General features: G+C 37.9%; 1 protein-coding gene and 1 long non-coding RNA gene across 2 annotated transcripts in view; one reads left to right on the plus strand and one right to left on the minus strand.

Annotated features, from left to right (window-relative positions):
- Nucleotides 1–14,547, minus strand: part of LOC122639541 (vesicle-fusing ATPase) — a 28,935-nt gene extending 14,388 nt beyond the window's left edge. The window contains exons 1-5 of the mRNA XM_043832407.1: nucleotides 14,532–14,547; nucleotides 4,439–4,719; nucleotides 2,566–2,661; nucleotides 2,376–2,457; nucleotides 2,051–2,101 (exon numbers count right to left, since the gene is read on the minus strand). Coding sequence (XP_043688342.1) covers nucleotides 2,051–2,101; nucleotides 2,376–2,457; nucleotides 2,566–2,661; nucleotides 4,439–4,629 — 420 coding nt within the window. The 5' untranslated portion in view covers nucleotides 4,630–4,719; nucleotides 14,532–14,547. The remainder of the gene's footprint in view (nucleotides 1–2,050; nucleotides 2,102–2,375; nucleotides 2,458–2,565; nucleotides 2,662–4,438; nucleotides 4,720–14,531) is intronic.
- On the plus strand, nucleotides 13,732–21,248 carry LOC122639544. The gene is made up of 3 exons (XR_006329530.1): nucleotides 13,732–13,761; nucleotides 20,984–21,062; nucleotides 21,174–21,248. It is a non-coding gene; the product is annotated as an uncharacterized LOC122639544 (long non-coding RNA).
- The last annotated feature ends 1,028 nt before the right edge of the window (nucleotides 21,249–22,276 follow it).

A 22,276-nucleotide genomic window follows, 5' to 3' on the forward strand; every position in this document is an offset into this window, starting at 1 on the left:
AGGCGCCCGCATAGGCATCCCCTAAGCCCCCTAGGCGCTTTAGTATATTTTAATGTATTCTCATAAAATTTGTCATCATCTCAATCTTAAAATGTCCAAAAATGCTTTTCAACCCAATCAATCATTCCTCCTTCATCGTCATTCAAGACCTAACCTTCATGCCATTACCCATTCTAGAAGCCAAGTTTACTAAAAACTTTGATTTCTCCTTATATTCATTCACATACCCACCCCATGAGATATCCTACCTGGTCCAGATTCCAAAGCCCGTCTGCAAAGCCTATTCCTGCGTGTAATAAAGTGATACACACTCAAAGCTAAAACTCCCTCCAAACACCCCCTACCTCATGTTTTACACAATGCGATCAAATCAATGTTTCAGATTTTTCCTAGGTGATGATTTCGACCCCTGGTGACACACAAATATTTTTCCAGTTTCAACATGTTCCCCTCAATTTTTGGCAATTTTGCCAACTTCAACAGATTTCAACCCCCTGGCAAGACAGAAATGCTATACCAATTTCAACAGATTTCACTCTAAATTACAAACATTATGTCAAATAGACTGAAACAGAAATAAAGATCTGTTTCAATTGTACCCTTTTTTTTTTTAATAAGCCGGAAAGGAAAACAAGAAGGGGATAACCTGAAAAATATACAAGAATAACCCAACCAGAAAGGAATCAGTTGTACATCTTACGCTTTCATTAAATATATATATATATATTATATAAAAAATGCTCCACCTTATGCAATTCATTTGCTTTACATTAATAAAAATATACTTACACCATTCCCCCCCCCCTAAAAAAAAATGTTATACAATTCATTTAAGAGGAGCAAGTATCGGCCTCATTGCAGACTTGTAAGCCAATAGGTACCATAAATCATATCATCATTAACCAGATTCATCATATAGATTCGATAAGGAAAATTAAGCATAGCTGTCAAGGCAACCCAAGGCAGTGGAGGGCTGCCTAGGCACCTAGGTGACAAGGCACCCTATTGTTTTTCCCCCTATCCTGAATATCTAGTATAGACACATCATAAACATCATAAGTACATTAACAGCCAATTAAAGAAACAGCAGTTACATATACTTACCATCCTCCCCCCACCCCCAGAAAAGAAAATGTTATTCAATTCTTTTAAGAGGAGCAAGTAGTGGCATCATTGCAGACTTGTAACCCAATAGGGACCATATATCATACCATCATTAACCAGACTCATCATAAAAATTCCATGAGGAAATTTAGGCATAGTTGTCAGGGGAACCCAAGGCGGTGGAGGGCTGCTGCCTAGGCACCCTAGTCTTTTCCCCCCTATCCCATATATCTAGTATAGACACATCATAAACATCACAAGTACATTAACAGCCAATTAAAGAAACCAGCAGTTACATATAAATTAACATCTATTGTAAGACTGACCAATTGTTCACAACAAACTAGCAGTAAAAACGAGCAGTTAAACATAAATTGAACAAAATTTGAGTAGTTCAGTTCAATGATATTTGATGTCACATAGGACCAGATTTGACTCTAGCTGAGAATTAGCAAAAAACTACAATGGTATAACCAGATACAGTATAGCAAGGTTTCAGATTCATGATTCCATGTATTGCAAGCATTATAATCATGTCACCACCAAATAAAAAGGTTAGGAAAAGAATCTATACTATGTAACCAAAAAACAAAAAACAGCAAAAGGCACTGCCCAGCCACCTAGGTGGACCAAGGCATCCAAGGCAACACCTAGACAGTCGCCTTACCTACATCTAATAAGGCGAGGCATCGCCTTGACACCCTGAAGGTGTCTAGACGCCTTGATAACCATGAATTTAAGCTTACATGATCTGATGAACATTCCCCATTTCCATGCAATTAACTAACAGAACTTATAGCTGCAACTATATCCAAGGCAGGGATGACATTACATTTTTAAACAACTTTAATTAGTAAATAGACAATCAGAAAACTGCTGGCAAATACATGCATATGTAATATAGGGAAAGCAAGAAAGTAGATTTAATACCACACATAACTTCTACCTGGTCAGTAAATCTCTTCCGAAGTTGTTGAGACAAAAGAGCAGCATCAATCTGCAAAAGAGTATGTCTAGTTGAGTCCTAGAACCCTTCATAATCAACTTCTATACTAAAAGGACTAGGTAGGCAATTTTGCATGCCCCAATACAAGAAACCAAGCACACAAATGAATTGAGCAGAAAGCTGCATAATCAGATTGAACAACTGAAAGACTAAGATCGACGTATCCAACAAAAAGAAATACCCCTTGCTTTTTTTTATCTTTTAAAAGTTGAATATTATATTGATAAAAGTAGTGCACACCATGTCATACAACCAAAAAGCATACCTGTTCACTTTTTGTTCCTTTCTTCACAAACTCCAACTCCAAAGTAAGCAATGCCAAGTTGAAATTGTCAGGTGGGACAAATCTAAGTACAGCATTTCCACAAAACAATTATAAGACTGCAGAAAGGTACACCAGAAAATCCAAAATATGCTCAAATGAAAATAAATAGATTAAGGAGTAGATAACTAACCTGCTCGCAGATACTGTGTCCCCAGTAGAAACTCTAGCATGACGACGTTGGATAGCATTCAAGGCAATAGAACCATCACGTATGCTTTCATGGGCAGTACGTCTTGGTCAAGGGTCAACATTTTCAAAAGGAATTTCACTACAATATTTTTAAGTTTATTGAAATATTTTTTATAAAAGGGTAGACCTCGGGGCAATGGTAAGGTTGCTCCATTGCGACCTATTGGTCGCGTGTTCAAGTTGGGAAACAGCCTCTCTGAAAAGCGGGGTACGGCTGCATACATTATGACCCTCCCCAGATCCTGCAGTGGCGGGAGCCTCATGCACTAGGTACGCCCTTTTTGAAATAATTATTATACCCCAAAGAGAAATCTAGATTTTCTGAACACATGTTAAATTGTTGCTCCTTTCAAAAATTTGCCACTGCAGGTCCTCTAGTGATCCATTACCAACATAAAAGCTGAATAACAAATACTTACATACAATACAAAGAAGTGATTGGTAGATAAAAAAAAAATTAGCCGACTAAAATAAATGGCACCCAGAATAAAGAATATGATTCATGAATCTACAAATAAACACAACCAGGGAGGAGGGGCAGATGAACAAAGGAAGTGTAGATGACAGACACATGCTATGCACAAGGCTCACAAATCACACTCCTTGAGGAATTACCTGTGAAAACAGATACTGCAATTAACTCAAAAGCCTTATCCTAGTTATTTGGGTCATCTACAGAATCCTGCATTCCTGTTCCACCATTGAATCCTCTCACAGACCAACAGCTCAAAGGCACCAACAGAGTTGGATTGACAAATAACATAGAAAATAAAAGGAGAAACAGAAATGCAAATTCAGAAACTAATGCTTAAACTTACAACAACTGGTAACAAGCTTTGAATTGTCCAGAATTCTGACTATTAAAGTCCAATCTACAAATAACAGTTATTTTTGAACCTAATGCATTCCCCCCCCCCCCCTTGTTTTCTTTTTTCACCTTGTGGTCAAACATTAATGCATCTTGTTGATTAGAATCATCTTCAACTCGCTGATTTTGAATCTCATATTCTATGGTAAAGATACCATTGAATTACAAGTTTAATACTTAGTTACTGATTTCCCATAAAAGGATTTGACACAGACAAATATACAATGACACATACAGGTATGATACCTAATGAATTATAAAGGAATTAAAAAATGATTGTTGCTTCAGGTATCATGCTCAAAACTCCTAAATACAGTCAAGCCTCAACATGACAAGTGCCCCTGAGAATTTCAATGAAACAACCCTTCAGAATTGTGCCTCAATGATGCGCTTGGCTATACTGTTGACTTACCCAGAAATCTACATCTGGAGTTGTAGGGGGATTTGACTCTTCTAAGAATGCTGAATAGAATCTCACTCGCAAATGTCGGATTCATTGAGTGATTCTTACCATTGTTCTTATGTGGATTTTTTATTTTTAAATGAAAATATTTCACCTGTATCCCAAAGAATTACTCCCTCATTTAGGGTGGGTAGGATCATTCACATAACTGTTAATTTAGTGTAAGAATCACGTTTATTAATCAAACTATCAAAGAAGCAATTCCCAAAAGAATCGTTCTTTAAAGTGAGATGTTTATCAAAGACAGCCGAAGCATCCGAAATTTGATGACCTGAATAAGGAATTAAATTTTTTCTACGACATTGTATCCAACCAAACCTATTTCAATATTCAACAATCTCATGCCAGTTAAACCATAAGAACACATAGAAATTAAGAATCCGAATAACATACTGAAATGATCAAAAAAAATACAAAATAAAATTCGCACTTGGAAAGCATAGAACACAGTAAAGGACAAACCGTTTATGAATTAAAGGATATCGTAGAGAGAGAGTGAAGACATCAGCCACCAATGCAAGATGGAGCTTAGATCCAGGGACCGAAAACTTCTTAAGATCTGAAACAGAACAATAAGCAAAATTCGTAAGCGCTAGATCTGCAGCTGGAGTGTTGGTGACGGTCATGGTCATCACAGCATTTGCCGAAGAACCAAATCCGAATCTTCCCGCCATTGAGGCAAAAGGGGAAGAGATCAACGCGATTAATCTTAATTCTCTGGAGATGAATTAGCAGTTTGCTTCGATTCTAAGAAATGAAGAAATGAGGGAAAGAAGCAGGGAACCCAGAAGTCGTTGGTTAGACGATTAAAAGAGGAAATTCTGTATTTAAATTTGGGGGGACGTTCTTAAGGGAGCACAGACGGAATATAAGAGGGCAAAAAGGTCATTTCAATTGAGGAAGAGAGAAAAAGAGGATGTGCAAGCGTATCAACCGGACAACCTTTACACTTAAAATTTGATTCGAGCATGTCCTAAGCTACATCATCCTGCTGGTAAAATAATGCCACGTGGAATGAAACACCCTTGGGTGTGACCTGGCTACAGAGCTGCCTAGCTGGACAGTATTACCGGCCTGCCGGGCATTCTCACTCCTTCCCTAATTTCCTTTGTTTAGTTTTCTTGTACTAAACAAATAATGCTAACATTGAATAGAGGGGGAGGGGGAGGGGGATCGCTGCCAGGCTGTGTGGAACCTACACCAGCATGAGGCCAATGAGAGCACACATGCAATCCAACTGGGGTGGGATTTATTTCATCCTTCTTCTGTCCATGTGCAAGCACCAGGCAACTTTGGCTGCCTTCTTTTTCTTCTAGAAATTACAACATTCCATCACAATCTCATGTTTTGTAAACACGTATTTATATTTTAGGGGAGTGTTCTCTGTGGAGGGAGTGTGGCTCCTGCACATGCACGGAGACCAATGAGAGAGTACACGGAAGCATCATGGGGGGAAGGATTTCTAGCTTCCATAGGGGGTGAAGTGCCGAAGGTGGTCATTTCGCCCCCAACTGTGTCTAGCTTGGCTGGTACACTCTCCACAAAAAACTTTTCTCCTTATATTCTTTGGAGAAGGTTTTATGAGAAAGCAGCATAGAGGAATACACTAATGAGTTGCGAAAATTAGTATCATACATTGGAGGGCAATGAGGTCACTTCATGTGAGAAGGTAATAGATAGACAACAAAAATTATTTTTAACAAAAGAATTTCAATATTGATCCCATTATCATCAGGTTCTTCAGCTTCTTTAAACACAAGTTGTTTTTGACATGCTTCCAAGTTTCTCTTCAGTTTCTTTTAAAACAAATATGCATAAAATATACCAGAATGCATGTAGAGCAATGATTGTACAACAATATCTTCAAGGGAATCATGCAAATACAAGAATACCTTAAGCATCCACATATCTATAATACAATCTATCAAATGTAGAAGGAAGCTAAACCCACCAACAAGTTCTGATTTTCTAGGAAACAAATCCAGAAATGATCGAATGAATTCAAGAAATAATGAAAATTTTGCATAAAACTCACAAAATAAACAAGGGGGGAAAAGGATATTAAAATTCAGAGAATGCATATAGCTTCAGAAGGAGGAGAGAGACCTTGGGATAACCACATAATCCCAAGGTTTGGGTCAAAACAAAAGGGAGAAAGGAGACAATCTCAAGGATTTAGGGATTGAAGCAATGTGAAGAACCAACTTCTCTCTAATGTGAAATCTTACCAAAGATGGGACTGGCGTGGGAGAGGGAGAAGAAATTTAACTATATTGTGAAAAAAATCACTTGGCATGATTCACCATGTCAAGTGAACCAATATAAGGTCCATTCAGATTACCAAAAGAGCTAAGCCAAGGTTTATCTAAAGGAGAATGTGCTAAAAATAATTACTAGCATGATATTTAAATTACAAACAAATCCAATATTATGACTATATACTCTCTCTACTACATGATTGCTATTTCTTTTGTTAGGGTTTAGGGTTTAAGCACAAGGTTGTTTAAAGCATTACACCCTGAGTATCGAGTTTGGAATACCCAGGCTGCTGCCTCCAGCTAGTATTTATAGGGAAACTAGGGTTTAGGTCAGATAGGCTAATTACTAGATTACCCCTCACAGCCTGAGCTTTAATACAAGTAGGATTATATTAGAACATATGAAGGAATATTACCTTAATACCCTTACATCTTTAACCACCCGTCGTGTTTTGAGTCTTGACACCATTCTATTCTAGCTTTTGAGCAGTCCAACTATGCGTGGTTGCGACTCTATTCTAGCTTTCAAGTGGTTCAACCTTGCGTGGTTGCAGTCTTGCAGATAAATAGATTATACAAGGGCAGGACTAGGAGAATTAAAAAAAGATAAACAAGCAAAGAACCAACAAGAAGTGATTAATAAATGAATAATTTCATTCCCATCTGAAAATCTGTTGTTGTATGAAACATCAAGAGATATAAGACTTAAGTAAATTCTAGCTACCAATTGAAGGAAAGTGTATGAACTTTATCAAATTTAGATTCTGCCACACTTGAACATGTTCAGATTTCGCAACACTTTGAATGAGTTGAGTCATACCAAAATGTTCACTCTTCTTAACGTTATAGAGGCCCGGCCCATATAGGACAACCGAGTTTGCTTGCCAATCACCGCCAAATTGTGAGGCTAATAGTGATACACCACACTTAGTAAGCCAACTAAGGACACCAAGAGTTGTGTTCAATGCTCACAAAACAAAGAAGAAGATAATGAAAAAGAATGCTCAAAATCATTTACTAGAAGAGAAGAAAATGTTTTTGTTGTTTTTTTTTTTTTTTTTAACATCCCGATGAACTTAAGAAAATGTTTTTAAATGAATGAAAATGACAATCATCTACCCTCTATTTATAGATGTAAAAGTTCCCTTTCAAGGAGTCTCTACGAAGGGGTCTAAAATATACCGTCATTATTCAATTTCCTTCGGAGATTCTGAATCCATGCATTTAGGTTTCTTCAACGTATGGGTGTGCCTCTATGACGAGACATAATCCATATGAAGGGATATGTCCCAAAGAAAAGATACAAAGACAATGAATGTATCAATTGCATTGGGCCTATAAAAACCAGGCCCAAAACCGAAAGCCCATATCTTAAAAATAGAAGTCACCAATAGATCCAAAAGCACCTTAAGACATTTTCTAAAAATATAACTAAATAGATTCAAACTGACCCAACTTGTCTTAACTCGATGTGTGTAAGAAAAATACACCGTCGATCCAAGGCTTGCTCTGGTGGTTCGCTACTCCCTTGGGAGACCTACGTCAGGACTTTGATCGGTGCTTCACCGATCAAGCTCCTTAGCGACATCTAGTCCACATTTATTTGCTTTTCAAAAAGTGAAACCTGAAAGAATGTTCCTACTATCTCCTTTAAAGCAAGTCAAGGATAGTCACTAATTTAATTGGACGCAAGCTGTGCTGCCGCAGAGAGAACATCAACCCAACAAACAAACAAACAAACAAACAAAACAATAAGAATAAAATTTTATGATGACCAATAACAAGATTCTCATTGTTCTCCACGGTTGAAGGGAAATCTTTCAGCGCAAGCTACTTGCTTTGCAAGTCAAGAAAGGTGGAAGAAGCCACGAAGCCCAAGTGTTTTTTTATTTTGATGTGAAAGCTGGAAATTAGTGAAAGACCGAAGATTTACATTGACTTCAGTCCATGTTTAGTATTTAATGAAGTAAAGCCCAAAGCCTTCCCTCATCGTAAAGAAGCCCAAAGCCTTCTCCCTTTTCTTGTCCTCTCTCTCTCAGTCTCAGTGCTCCATTAGTTCCATTGGCTTGGCATTTGGACACAAAAGCAAATCTCACAATTTTCATTACCACATCAAAGGAGAAGAAGAAAGAAGATCAATATGAAGGTATATATCTATAATACATTATCTATAAATTGTGTTAATTAGCATAATTTTCCATTCCCATATCAGCAATTAGTCCTCTATTATACTGTAAAACAAACAAGAGCTAATGATAAGTGTTTGTGATTTGTAGCAAAAGATAGTGGTGAAAGTGCAGATGAAGTCCCAGAATTGCAGGACCAAAGCCCTTCATATTGCTGCTTCTTTATATGGTAAGTAGTAGTAATTAGTAAGTTAAAAGTATATATTGTTATGTATGTCTCGAATTCTTGGATCCATTTCGAAGAATGACCCACTCCAACGTTTTTTGTGGGTACTCGAATGAAACTTTTTCTAAGATCTGTGATGGTAGCATCGGCCGAAGCTCAGAGCTTGGAGCCCCACACTGATCTCATTAGGGGGTGCGGAGGTGAAGCCCCCACGCTACAGTTCTACCCAACCTGATGGATCGACCCGATCCGATGGAAGAGTATTTATATTCTTTACCCTCTGGGAGAGTAAAGCAGCACCGTTTTGGGTGTTCTTGTGAGATCTCCATTGTGACTTTCTTCAATTTTACATAGTGAAACATCTTCACCTTCACCCGTGGATGTAGCACACCATACTGGTGTGTGAACCACGTTAAATCTCCGTATCATCCCGCTCTATTTTTCATTTTTGCTCGTGTTTTGGTTGGTGTTTATTCTAACATATATTTTTTTTAATTTTAATCTCCTGCATGCTTTAGTTTCTGATTAAAAATGATTATGAATGAAGGTGTGGATGAGGTGAGGATGGAAGGGAAAGAGAAAGATGAGGTGGTGTTGATTGGGGAAGGAATGGACCCAATTCCTTTGGTCAAGTCTTTGAGGAAAAAGGTTGGGCAGTCACAAATCTTAAGCATCATTGAAGTAAAGCCCAGTAAGTAGTTCAGAGAAGTTGCAGCAGAACTGTAGAAGTCTTCTGGTTCCAGGGATTTGTAGATCAAGTGTATAGCTGGACTAAAATGAGTTCCTAGTAGTAGCAGAATACCTTTTCAGTTCTTTGGCATTACAGATCGATTGCTAGTGTTTTTTTTTTTGTTTTGGGTAGAACAGATAGATTGTAAGGTACAAAGTAGGTTTACCCTTCATACGTACTAATAAGTCTTTTTGTTTACAATATTAAGAATAAAGGATAATAATGGAATGATTCCAAGATGGTTTTTTTAATATCATGCAAAAATGTGTGGTTGAAGAGCTCAATTCAATACTTTTTTTTTTTTCCTGTTTTCCACCCCTACCCCCAGAAAAAATTTTCCTGCAAACCAACCACAGGCGCCGAAATGGAATCCCACTCTGACTACAAAGGGTATTTTGGAAAGGGTAAATTACATGTCATCTCCTGGTTTTTAAACGAAACTCAAATCACCGCCTAGTTTTTGAAAATACTCATCCGTCCCCCTCTACAGTAACGGTGTTAATCTGCTGTTAGTTTATTGGTGTGAAACGACTAGTTTACCCTTGTACTAAAACATTAGGATTAAATTTAAAATACTACCCTTCAAAATCTATGTTTGGATGTCAATGGCAGTTTAGGGATTTAAATTTATTTAATGGACTGATCATCACTTAACAGCATAAAGCTAACGGTAGAGACTAATTTGTCATATTAGGGTCTAATACAAGGGGTGATTTAACTATTTTCAAAAATCAGGGGGTGATTTTAGTTTCATTTGAAAATCAGGGGTGACGTGTAATTTACCCTTTTGGTAAATACTGAAGTCTAATGGGGTAATTGTGAAATCTAATGGGGTAATTGCGAACCCATAGAGGAAGGGGAGTATACCATTTTGGAGCTTATTGCTTGTAATTGAAGGTGCTCAAATAGAATCTCTTTCCAATTAAAAGGGGTATTTTAAAAAATACTAAAACCTAAAGGGGGTAGTTGCGAACTCATAAGGAAAGGTAATTATAACATTTTGACATTGCGATTATAGCCCCCCCCCCCCCCCCCCCCCCCCCCCCCCCCCCCCCCCCCCCCCCCCCCCCCCCCCCCCCCCCCCCCCCCCCCCCCCCCCCCCCCCCCCCCCCCCCCCCCCCCCCCCCCCCCACCCTACCCCCCCCCCCCCCCCCCCCCCCCCCCCCCCCCCCCCCCCCCCCCCCCCCCCCCCCCCCCCCCCCCCCCCCCCCCCCCCCCCCCCCCCCCTTATTCAAATTTACCCAAATTTAAATGATATAGATTCTTCGATTGGTCATAAATCCATTAAAGAACATCCGTTATACGATACAAAAACCCCAGGGGTTGGGTTGGGTTGGTTTGGGGGCGATCTCAATCGGGACAATGCTCACTTTTTTTCTTTTTGTTAGAAGGACGGTTTAGGGTTTTACGCTCACATCATTTCTTATCTTGTATCATACTAAATAAAGTGAGAAATCTCCGGAAATACTGGTTGGTATCTAACTCAAAACCTTAAGGCCTCCTATGTTTAAAGGGGAATATGAGTTGAGTTTGTCTAATACATGTTGGTAGGGTGAACAATCAAAATTGTAAGGGGAGGGGGGAGAATTACTGTAGCATATAATGTAGATGCTAAAGTAATTATAATTGCCAAAATGATAAAATAAAAATTCATTCTAGAACCAAACCGAAATAGACACTAAAACAAAATTCACAACCTCATAAAAAATAAAAATAAATAAATAAAAATTCACAACATAGAATACATTCGGAATGACTGGATCCCATTATCATAAACAATTTCCATGAATAATCTAAAGAAACATTCGGATGCTACTATCAACAATCCTTCTTTGTAAAAATTACAGAAAATCAAACACCAGATACATTTGACGGAGGAGTCGCAATGGCTTTGGTGCCAGAAGCTTCAGGAATACATTTACTCTCTCGGTCTGTTACTTTCCTCTGCTCTTTCTTGAAAATTTCTGGTCAATTTCGAAATTCTTTTCTGCTCTTTCTAAAAAATTGCTGGTGTGATGGTTACTTTCCTCTAGTCTTTCTTAAAAGTTTTGAAATTCTTTTCTATTCTTTTAGAAAAATTGTTGGTATGATTACTTTCCTCTTCTCTTTCTTGAAAGTTTTGAATTTTTTTTGCCTCGCCTGATGGCTGACCATTAATTGACTTTGATAATTCTTGTTTTTGAAAACTGGAAACCGAAACCTCACCGAAGATGTTCCATTAGAAGCCATGGATGGAGCAATTGATGGGATACCTGTAACTCATCTTCCCCAATCGATTTGGGGAAGAGGAGTTGCAGGTTTTTTTTTTTAAGGGCAATTCCGTCAGTTCAAGTCTACTTTTTAACAGTGTTAGTCATGAACTGACGGAATGGACTTATTTGTTACCGTGGGGGGGGTACGCAGAATTTTCCAAACCTGGGGGGTGAAAATATCCTTTCATCAAACCTCAGGGGGGTATGTGTAAATTTCCCTAAAAATAATTACTAGCATGATATTTAAATTACAAACAAATCCAATATTATGACTATATACTCTCTCTACTACATGATTGTTGTTTCTTTTGTTAGGGTTTAGGGTTTAAGCACAAGGTTGCTTAAAGCATTACACCATGAGTATCGAGTTTGGAAGACCCAGGCTGCTGCCTCCAGCTAGCATTTATAGGGAAACTAGGATTTAGGTCAGATGAGCTAATTACTAGATTGCTCCTCACAGCCTGAGCTTTAATACAAGTAGGATTATATTAGAACATATAAAGGGATATTACCTTAATACTCTTACATCTTTAACCACCCGTCATGTTTTGAGTCTTGACACCACTCTATTCTAGCTTTTGAGCAGTCCAATATGCGTGGTTGCGACTCCATTCTAGCTTTCAAGTGGTTCAACCCTGCGTGGTTGTAGTCTTGCAGATAAATAGATTATACAAGGGAAGGACTAGGAGAATTAAAAAAAGATAAACAAGCAAAGAACCAACAAGAAGTGATTAATAAATGAATAATTTCATTCCCATCTGAAAATCTGTAGTTGTATGAAACATCAAGGGATATAAGACTTAAGTAAATTCTAACTACCAATTGAAGGAGAGTGTATGAACTTTATAAAATTTAGATTTTGCCACACTTGAACATGTTCAGATTTTGCAACACTTTGAATGAGTTGAGTCGTACCAAAATAATCACTCTTCTTAAGGTTATAGAGGCCCCATATAGTACAACCGAGTTTGCTTGCCAATCAACCGCGAAATTGTGGGGCTAATAGTGATACACTACACTTAGTAAGCCAACTAAGGACGCCAAGAATTGTGTTCAACGCTCACAAAACAAAGAAGAAGAGAAGGTACTAGAAGAGAAGAAAATGTTTTTGTTGTTTATTTTTTTTTTTTAACATCCCGATGAACTTAAGAAAATGTTTTTAAATGAATGAAAATAACAATCATCTACCCTCTATTTATAGATGTAAAAATTCCCTTTCAAGGAGTCTCTTCGAAGGGGTCTAAAATATACCGTCATTATTAAATTTCCTTCGGAGATTCTGAATCCATGCATTTGGGCTTCTTCAACGTATGGGTGTGTCTCTATGACGAGACACAGTCCATATGAAAGGATATGTCCCAAAGAAAAATTCAAAGACAATGAATGTATCAATTGCATTGGGCCTATAAAAACCAGGCCCAAGACCGAAAGGTCATAACTTAAAAATAGAAGTCACCAATAGATCCAAAAGCACCTTAAGACATTTTCTAAAAATATAATTTAATAGATTCAAACTGACCCAACTTGTCTTAACTCGATGTGTGTAAGAAAAATACACCGTCGATCCAAGGCTTGCTCTGGTGGTTCGCTACTCCCTTGGGAGACCTACGTCAGGACTTTGATCGGTGCTTCATCGATCAAGCTCCTTAGCGACATCTAGTCCACATTTATTTGCTTTTCAAAAAGTGAAACCTGAAAGAATGTTCCTACTATCTCCTTTAAAGCAAGTCAAGGATAGTCACTAATTTAAATGGACGCAAGCTGTGCTGCGGGAGAGAGAACATCAACCCAATAAACAAACAAACAAACAAACAAAACAATAAGAATAAAATTTTATGATGACCAATAAGAAGATTCTCATTGTTCTCCACGGTTGAAGGGAAATCTTTCAGCGCAAGCTAATTGCTTTGCAAGTCAAGAAAGGTGGAAGAAGCCACGAAGCCCAAGTGTTTTTTTATTTTGATGTGAAAGCTGGAAATTAGTGAAAGACCGAAGATTTACATTGACTTCAGTCCATGTTTAGTATTTAATGAAGTAAAGCCCAAAGCCTTCCCTCATCGTAAAGAAGCCCAAAGCCTTCTCCCTTTTCTTGTCCTCTCTCTCTCAGTCTCAGTGCTCCATTAGTTCCATTGGCTTGGCATTTGGACACAAAAGCAAATCTCACAATTTTCATTACCACATCAAAGGAGAAGAAGAAAGAAGATCAATATGAAGGTAGATATCTATAATACATTATCTATAAATTGTGTTAATTAGCATAATTTTCCATTCCCATATCAGCAATTAGTCCTCTATTATACTGTAAAACAAACAAGAGCTAATGATAAGTGTTTGTGATTTGTAGCAAAAGATAGTGGTGAAAGTGCAGATGAAGTCCCAGAATTGCAGGACCAAAGCCCTTCATATTGCTGCTTCTTTAGATGGTAAGTAGTAGTAATTAGTAAGTTAAAAGTATATATTGTTATGTATGTCTCGAATTCTTGGATCCGTTTCGAAGAATGACCCACTCCAACGTTTTTTGTGGGTACTCGAATGAAACTTTTTCTAAGATCTATGATGGTAGCATCGGCCAAAGCTCAGAGCTTGGAGCCCCACACTGATCTCATTAGGGGGTGCGGAGGTGAAGCCCCCACGCTACAGTTCTACCCAACCTGATGGATCGACCCGATCCGATGGAAGAGTATTTATATTCTTTACCCTCTAGGAGAGTGAAGCAGCACCGTTTTGGGTGTTCTTGTGAGATCTCCATTGTGACTTTCTTCAATTTTACATAGTGAAACATCTTCACCTTCACCCGTGGATGTAGCACACCATACTGGTGTGTAAACCACGTTAAATCTCCGTGTCATCCTGCTCTATTTTTCGTTTTTGCTCGTGTTTTGGTTGGTGTTTATTCTAACATATATTTTCTTTAATTTTAATCTCCTGCATGCTTTAGTTTCTGATTAAAAATGATTATGAATGAAGGTGTGGATGAGGTGAGGATGGAAGGGAAAGAGAAAGATGAGGTGGTGTTGATTGGGGAAGGAATGGACCCAATTCCTTTGGTCAAGTCTTTGAGGAAAAATGTTGGGCAGTCACAAATCTTAAGCATCATTGAAGTAAAGCCCAGTAAGTAGTTCAGAGAAGTTGCAGCAGAACTGCAGAAGTCTTCTGGTTCCAGGGATTTGTAGATCAAGTGTATAGCTGGACTAAAATGAGTTCCTAGTAGTAGCAGAATACCTTTTCAGTTCTTTGGCATTACAGATCGATTGCTTGTGTTTTTTTTTTTTTTTGGGTAGAACAGATAGATTGTAAGGTACAAAGTAGGTTTACCCTTCATACGTACTAATAAGTCTTATTGTTTGCAATATTAAGAATAAAGGATAATAATGGAATGATTCCAAGATGGTTTTTTTAATATCATGCAAAAATGTGTGGTTGAATAGCTCAATTCAATACTTTTTTTTTTTCCCCCTGTTTTCCACCCCAACCCCCAGAAAAAATTTTCCTGCAAACCAACCACAGGCGTCGAAATGGAATCCCACTCTGACTACAAAGGGTATTTTGGAAAGGGTAAATTACATGTCATCCCCTGATTTTTAAACGAAACTCAAATCACCCCTAGTTTTTGAAAATACTCATCCGTCCCCCTCTACAGTAACGGTGTTAATCTGCTGTTAGTTATTGGTGTGAAACGACTAGTTTACCCTTGTACTAAAACATTAGAATTAAATTTAAAATACTATCCTTCAAAATCTATGTTTGGATGTCAAGGGTAGTTTAGGGATTTAAATTTATTTAACTGACTGATCATCACTTAACAGCATAAAGCTAACGGTAGGAACTAATTTGTCATATTGGGGTCTAATACAGGGGGTGATTTGACTATTTTCAAAAACCAGGAGATGATTTGAGTTTTGTTTGAAAACCAGGGGTGACGTGTAATTTACTCTTTTGAAAATTACTCAAATCTAATGGGGTAATTGTGAACCCATAGAGGAAGGGGAGTATACCATTTTGTAGCTTGTTGCTTGTAATTGAAGGTGTTGAAATAGAATCTCGCTCCAATTGAAAGGGGTATTTTAGAAAATACTAAAACCTAAGGGGGTTAGTTGCGAACTCATAAGGGAAGGGGATTATAACATTTTGGCACTTAGGAAAATTCTTGTTGCGCACCCCGGCTTGTAGGAAATGTTTATTTACAAATTTAAATGATGTAGATTCTTCGATTGGTCATTAATCCATTAAAGAACATCCGTTATATGATACAAAAACCCCAGGGGTTGGGTTTGGTTGGGGGGCGGTCTCGATCGGGACAACACTCACATTTTTTATTTTTTTTTTTGTTAGAAAGACGGTTTAGGGTTTTACGCTCACATCATTTCTTACCATGTATTAGGGGTGTCAATTCTAGGCCCGGCCCGGCAGGTCCGATCGAGCCCGTCCGATTAAAGCCCGATCCGGACCTGACCGATTCTTAAACGTGTCGGGCTTAAGCCTGACACGTTTAATAATAGGGCAGTTCCGGTGTGGGGTCCTAGCCCGTCGGGCGTCCGATCGGATCGATCGGACCGACCGTTTTCAAGCCCGACCTAGCCCGCTCAGCTACAGCTCGACCCTTTGAGCAAACCACCCTCCATTAATCCATTTAGCCCACCTGATAACCCTCTCTCGTTTCCTATTTAACTCCTTAAAATGATTAGCCCATTAAGCCTAAATTAATGGGCAATTCAATTGATGGGTTTCCTTAACTCAGAAAAATGTTTATATTCTTTTCCATTAAGCTTCTCATTTCATAGAATCAAAACCAGACATATACAAAAAGGACTGGGGGTGTTCTTGCTCCAAAGAGAAAACAAATAGCAAGACGAACCCAGTATCGTCAATGATGATTGAGCTGATAAGTATAAGCACTTCATAAGTTTGAGTTAATTATAATTACAAAAAGAAACAAATCAGTAAATAAAAACTAATAAACATAAGTTCTTCCTTTTTTTTTTGTAGAAACTAATAAACATAAGTTCAGGAAAAGATTATGGTTTGAAAAATTGGGTTTGGATTTGGGTCTTAAATGTGTTTTGGTGGAAACCCATTTCTTTTCTCTTTATTTTTTCAAGTAGGAATTTAATTCTGTAAAAGCCCGATTAAGACCTGGGCAAGGCTCGATGAAGAGTTAAACAGGCCCACAACCCGGTTAAGACCCGATTAAAGTCCGATTTTAGTACCCGATTAAAGACCGACACCGACCGAACCCCGATCGAGCCCGACATGGCTAGGACCTAATTTTTAAATGGTTGGACACGGTGCAGCCTGCACAATTGGTGAGGCCCGGCTAAGCCCGACCGAACCCGACCGGTTGACACCCCTACCATGTATCATACTAAATAAAGTGAGAAATCCCCAGAAATAGTGATTGGTATCTAACTCAATACCTTAAGGCATCCTATGTTTAATGGGGCATATGAGTTGAGTTTGTCTAATACATATTGGTACGGTGAACAATCAAAATTGTAAGGGGAGGGGGGGGGAGAATTCCTGTAGCATATAATGTAGATGCTACAGTAATTATAATTGCTGAAATGATAAAATAAAAATTCATCCTAGAACCAAACCGAAATAGACACTAAAACAAAATTCACAACCTCATAAAAAATAAAAAAAAATTCACAACTTAGAATGCAAGTGTTGACTTTTGTTCAAAGTAAGAGGTAATTAAGGTTTTTTAATTAATTAATTAATTAATTTATTTTTTTGTTTTGTTTTTGGGAGGGGTCTCTTTGGGTTTATTTGGTTATTTTATAGGGGAAGATTAAATACATTTTAAATATAATATTAAAATATGTAACATAAAAGTATCTCACACTTATAAAATTATGTGAGCAAGGCTAGTCCGATGCAACTCCATCCTCTACATATGCCACTTGGTAGGTCAAGAGAGTCCCAATTCTTACGAAAAGTTGGTATCATGGGAAGTGGATTTTTAATTGAACATATCTTTAATTTACAAATAAACATTATACACTAACTGCACGTCGATATATTCTATTGGCATCATTCGTTATAACATCAAAGTCTATAATATTCAATTGCAATGATAAGGGCCGTCCAAGTTTGGGGATCAATCACAAACTAATATTGTTGAGAATTTCGTTTCGTACAACCGATAATAATTCATTCAAGATTCGCAAGCGATATTGTTCAATATACACATATATACACTTCACACTTGTATTTGGAATCACCATTCATGAGAATACACAATATAATAGCCATATGAGCAGACTCTAATTTGGTCCTTAGTTATGGACAGTTTAAGTTACAATCGAAAGAAATAATATGATATAAATAAGAGAGAAAAAATGCTATCTGGTCGCATGACATTATGACAAAGCCACGCGAAATGACCGCCACTCTCCCTTGGAAAAGTAGAAATTTATGAGGGCACGATGGTCGCATGGTTGGACTCTATTCTAACTTCAAAGTAGTCTCACTTTGCAGATATATAGATAATACATGGGAAGCACTAGCAGAATTAAAAGAAGACAAATAAGCAAGATAAGTGATTAATAAATGAATAACCAAATTTTTTTTCTACACAATTTCACCATGGTCAGCATTCCGAATTGAATATATGCAGTTAAACATCGAGGAATAGAATACTTAAGTAAATTCTACCAAGTTGAAGGAAAGCGTATGAACTTTACCAAATTCGGGTTCGAATTCTGCAAGACTTTGAATGGATTAAATCAGTCAAATAGTCAATCTCCTTAAGGTTATAGAGGTTCCTTATAGTACAAACGAGTTTGTTTGCCAATCAACCCCCAAGATAAAACAACCCCCAACTTGTGAGACTAATAATAATGCACTGCACTTAGTAAACCAACTAAGGGCATCAGAAGTTGTGCTCGACACTCACAAAACAAAGAAGAAGAGAAGGAGAAAGCGTGCTAAAAAACAATTATAAGCATAAAAGAAAACATTTTTAAATGAAAATGACAACCATCTACCCTCTATTTATAGATTTGAAAGTTCCCCTTCAAATAATCTCAACAAGGGAGTCTAAAATATACCATCATGATTTAATTTCCTTTGAATATTCTGAATCCAAACATTTGGGCTCCTCCTACATATGGGTTTACCTTTATGAAGAGACACAACCCATAAGAAAGGGTATACACCAAAGAAAAGACACAATAAACAGTGAACATGTCAATTTGTATTGGGCCTAAAACCAGGCCCAAGATGGAAAGCCCATAACTTAAAATATAAGTCGCCAATAGGCCCAAAAGCACCTTAAGTCCATTATCCAAAAATATAATTTAATAGACCCAGACTGACCCAACTTGAATTAACTCAATGCATGTATGAAAATCATACCGGACATGGGAGAGGATAGATACCTACCTCTCTTCAAGAAACCCTACACTTATATTGCCATAGATATACATGAGCTAATCATTTCATTTCTATGACACTAAAAGATGATCTTACTTTCTACTTTTAAAGCAAATCAAGGATAGTTATTAGTTCATATTTCAAACTTTAAAGCCAAAAACATACAAAAAGAAAAAAAATGTTTCAAATACAATTTGCGAAAAAGGCACTCCTCTCTCCTCTCCCTCGGTAGTTGTAGATAAGGGTGTCAACCGGTGGCGGTATGGTATGCTATACATTTACCTCATACCGATACCATATCGAATATCGGATCAGTTCAGGTATCTCATATCGATACCATACTGTATCTATTCCATATAGGTCGATCGGTATGGTATTGGTACGATATGGTTCATTTTTATTGTTTTGTCCATATCGATACCATACCGAATACTGGATCGATATAGGTATCTCATATCGATACCGTACCATATCTATTCGGTATGAGTTGTTGGCCTATGGGTCTTTGGGTAGGATAGACAACCCCAAAAAAAAAAAAAAATTTAAGTATAACAGAACAAAATCTGATTAGACTAGCAAAGAGTATTTTGGACCAACAAGAATGAAATTTTATGATGATAACTCATAAGGTCAAATCATCTCTAGATTCATCCTTTTCCAAAGGAAAACCTTCGCCGTAAGTGGATCCAGATCTCCTACGGCTCAGCTGCCCGTAGCAGCCTATGCGACGTGACAGGGTCACGCGTGCAATGATCGCTTTAACCCCACTCGAACAAGGTGTTGGGCAGGGGGTTAGACGGTCATTGCGCGCGATCCAATCTGTGCCGCACAGGCTGCTACGGGCAGCTGGGCCGTAGACGATCTGCATTGCAAGCAAATTGCTTGCAAGTCAAGAAAGATGGAAGAAGCCCACGAAAGCTGAAAAAAATGTTTCAAATACAATTTGCGCAAAAAGGCACTCCTCTCTCCTCTCCCCCGGTAGTTGTAGATAAGGGTGTCAACCAGTGGCTGTATGGTATGCTATACATTTACCTCATACCGATACCATATCGAATATCGGATCGGTTCAGGTATCTCATATCGATACCATATTGTATCTATTCCATATAGGTCGATCGGTATGGTGTTGGTACGATATGGTTCATTTTTATTGTTTTGTCCATTCCGATACCATACCGAATACTGGATCGATATAGGTATCTCATATCGATACCGTACCATATCTATTCGGTATGAGTTGTTGGCCTATGGGTCTTTGGGTAGGATAGACAAACAAAAAAAAAAAAAAATTTAAGTATAACAGAACAATATCTGATTAGAGTAGCAAAGAGTATTTTGGACCAACAAGAATGAAATTTTATGATGATAACTCATAAGGTCAAAGCATCTCTAGATTCATCCTTTTCCAAAGGAAAACCTTCACCGCAAGTGGATCCAGGTCTCCTACGGCTCAGCTGCCCGTAGCAGCCTATGTGACGTGACAGGGTCACGTGTGCAGTGATCGATTTTACCCCACTCGAATAAGGCGCTGGGCAAGGGGTTTGACGGTCATTGCGCGTGATCCAATCTGTGCCGCACAGGCTGCTACGGGCAGCTGGGCCGTAGACGATCTGCATTGCAAGCAAATTGCTTGCAAATCAAGAAAGATGGAAGAAGCCCACGAAAGCCGATCTGTCCCTTCCTTTAAATTTTGATGTTGAAAGCTGGAAATTAAGTGAAAGACCAAAGACTTACATTGACTTCATTTAAAAAAAAGGCAAAACCGTGTTCCCTTGTTCCCCTGTTTAGTATTTAAGGAAGTAAATTCATCAAAGAAGCCTAAAAAGCCTTCTCTCTTTTCTTTTCTAGTCCTCTCCTCTCTCTCTCACTCTCACAGTATTCCAAATCAGAATCTCATAATTTTCATTTCTACATCAAAGGAAAAGAAAGAAGATTACTATGAAGGTATGTAATTATAATACATAATTATATATAAATTGAGTTAATTAACATGGTTTTCCATTTCCATATCAGTAATTAGTCCTCTAATAAGTGTTTGTGACAATTCTTAATTATGCAGCAAAAGATAGTGGTGAAAGTGCAGATGAAGTGCCAGAGTTGCAGAACCAAAGCCCTTCAGATTGCTGCTTCTTTAGAAGGTAAGTAGTAGTAGTATTACTAATTAGTAAGTAAAGTATATATTAATTTCCTTAATTTTAATCTCCCTGACTTAACTTAATTTCTGATTAAAAAAATGATTATGAATGAAGGTGTGGATGAGGTGAGGATGGAAGGGAAGGAGAAAGATGAAGTGGTTTTGATTGGGGAAGGAATGGACCCAATTCGTTTGGTTATATCTTTAAGGAAAAAAGTTGGGCAGTCACAAATCTTAAGCATCAATGAAGTAAAGCCCAGTAAGTAGTTCAAAGAAGTAGCAGCAGAATTGCAGAAGTCTTCTGGTTCCAGGGATTTGTAGATCCAGTGTAGAGCTGGACTAAAATGAGTTCTTAGTTTTTGTTTTTTTGGTAGAACAGATAGATTGTTAGGTGCAGAGTAGGTTTATGAGTATTTTAATTGTACCTTTAATACGTGCTAATAAGTCTTTTGTTTACAATATTAAGGAAGGAAGGATAATAATAGAATGATTCAAAGATGGTTTTTTTAATAACATGCAAAAATGTGTTTCAATTTTTTAGTCAGATTTAACAAAAAAAAAAAAATTTCCTGTTATCCATCCCCAATTTGATGGTTTCAATTCTTTGGTCAGATTTAATAGAAAAAGTTTTTCCTGCAAATGGGGAAGCTGCCTTAGCTGGAGGGGCTTGAAATGGACTATCAAAATCCTCTACTTCCCGCCCGGTACTACCGTGTGTGTCCCCCCCCACACACACAAGTAAGGTGGAAAATACCGCCCTGGAATCTTATAAATAGTGTTTTTTTGAGATAGCTGAAGAACCTTATAATTTCACTAGTATTGACTTTATTTGGTGCACCGACAAGGAAGGTCATAACATCATCTATGTGTAATCTTTCTTTTCCATCCAAAAAAAACTAAAAAAAACCACTACAGGGGTTATTGGATTGGGTTGGGGAGGAGGGTTTGTCTCAAGGCAACGCTCACATTCTTATTTTTTGGTTCACATCATTCTTTGCCATATATCATACTAAATAAAGTGGGAAATCTCACGAAATATCGCTTCGGATCCAACTCAAAACCTTAAAACCCCTTTTGTTTAAAGGGGAATATGGGATGAGACTGTCTAATGCATATGCCTCACATGTTGGTAGGGTGAATAATTAAAATTATAAAGTGGGGGAGAATTAGTTTGAGAGTTAGGAGAGACAATAGTCTAATGAGAAGAGAGAGAGATGG

The sequence above is a fragment of the Telopea speciosissima genome, chromosome 9 (assembly GCF_018873765.1).
Source record: "Telopea speciosissima isolate NSW1024214 ecotype Mountain lineage chromosome 9, Tspe_v1, whole genome shotgun sequence".
In the NCBI taxonomy this organism is placed as follows: Eukaryota; Viridiplantae; Streptophyta; class Magnoliopsida; order Proteales; family Proteaceae; genus Telopea; species Telopea speciosissima.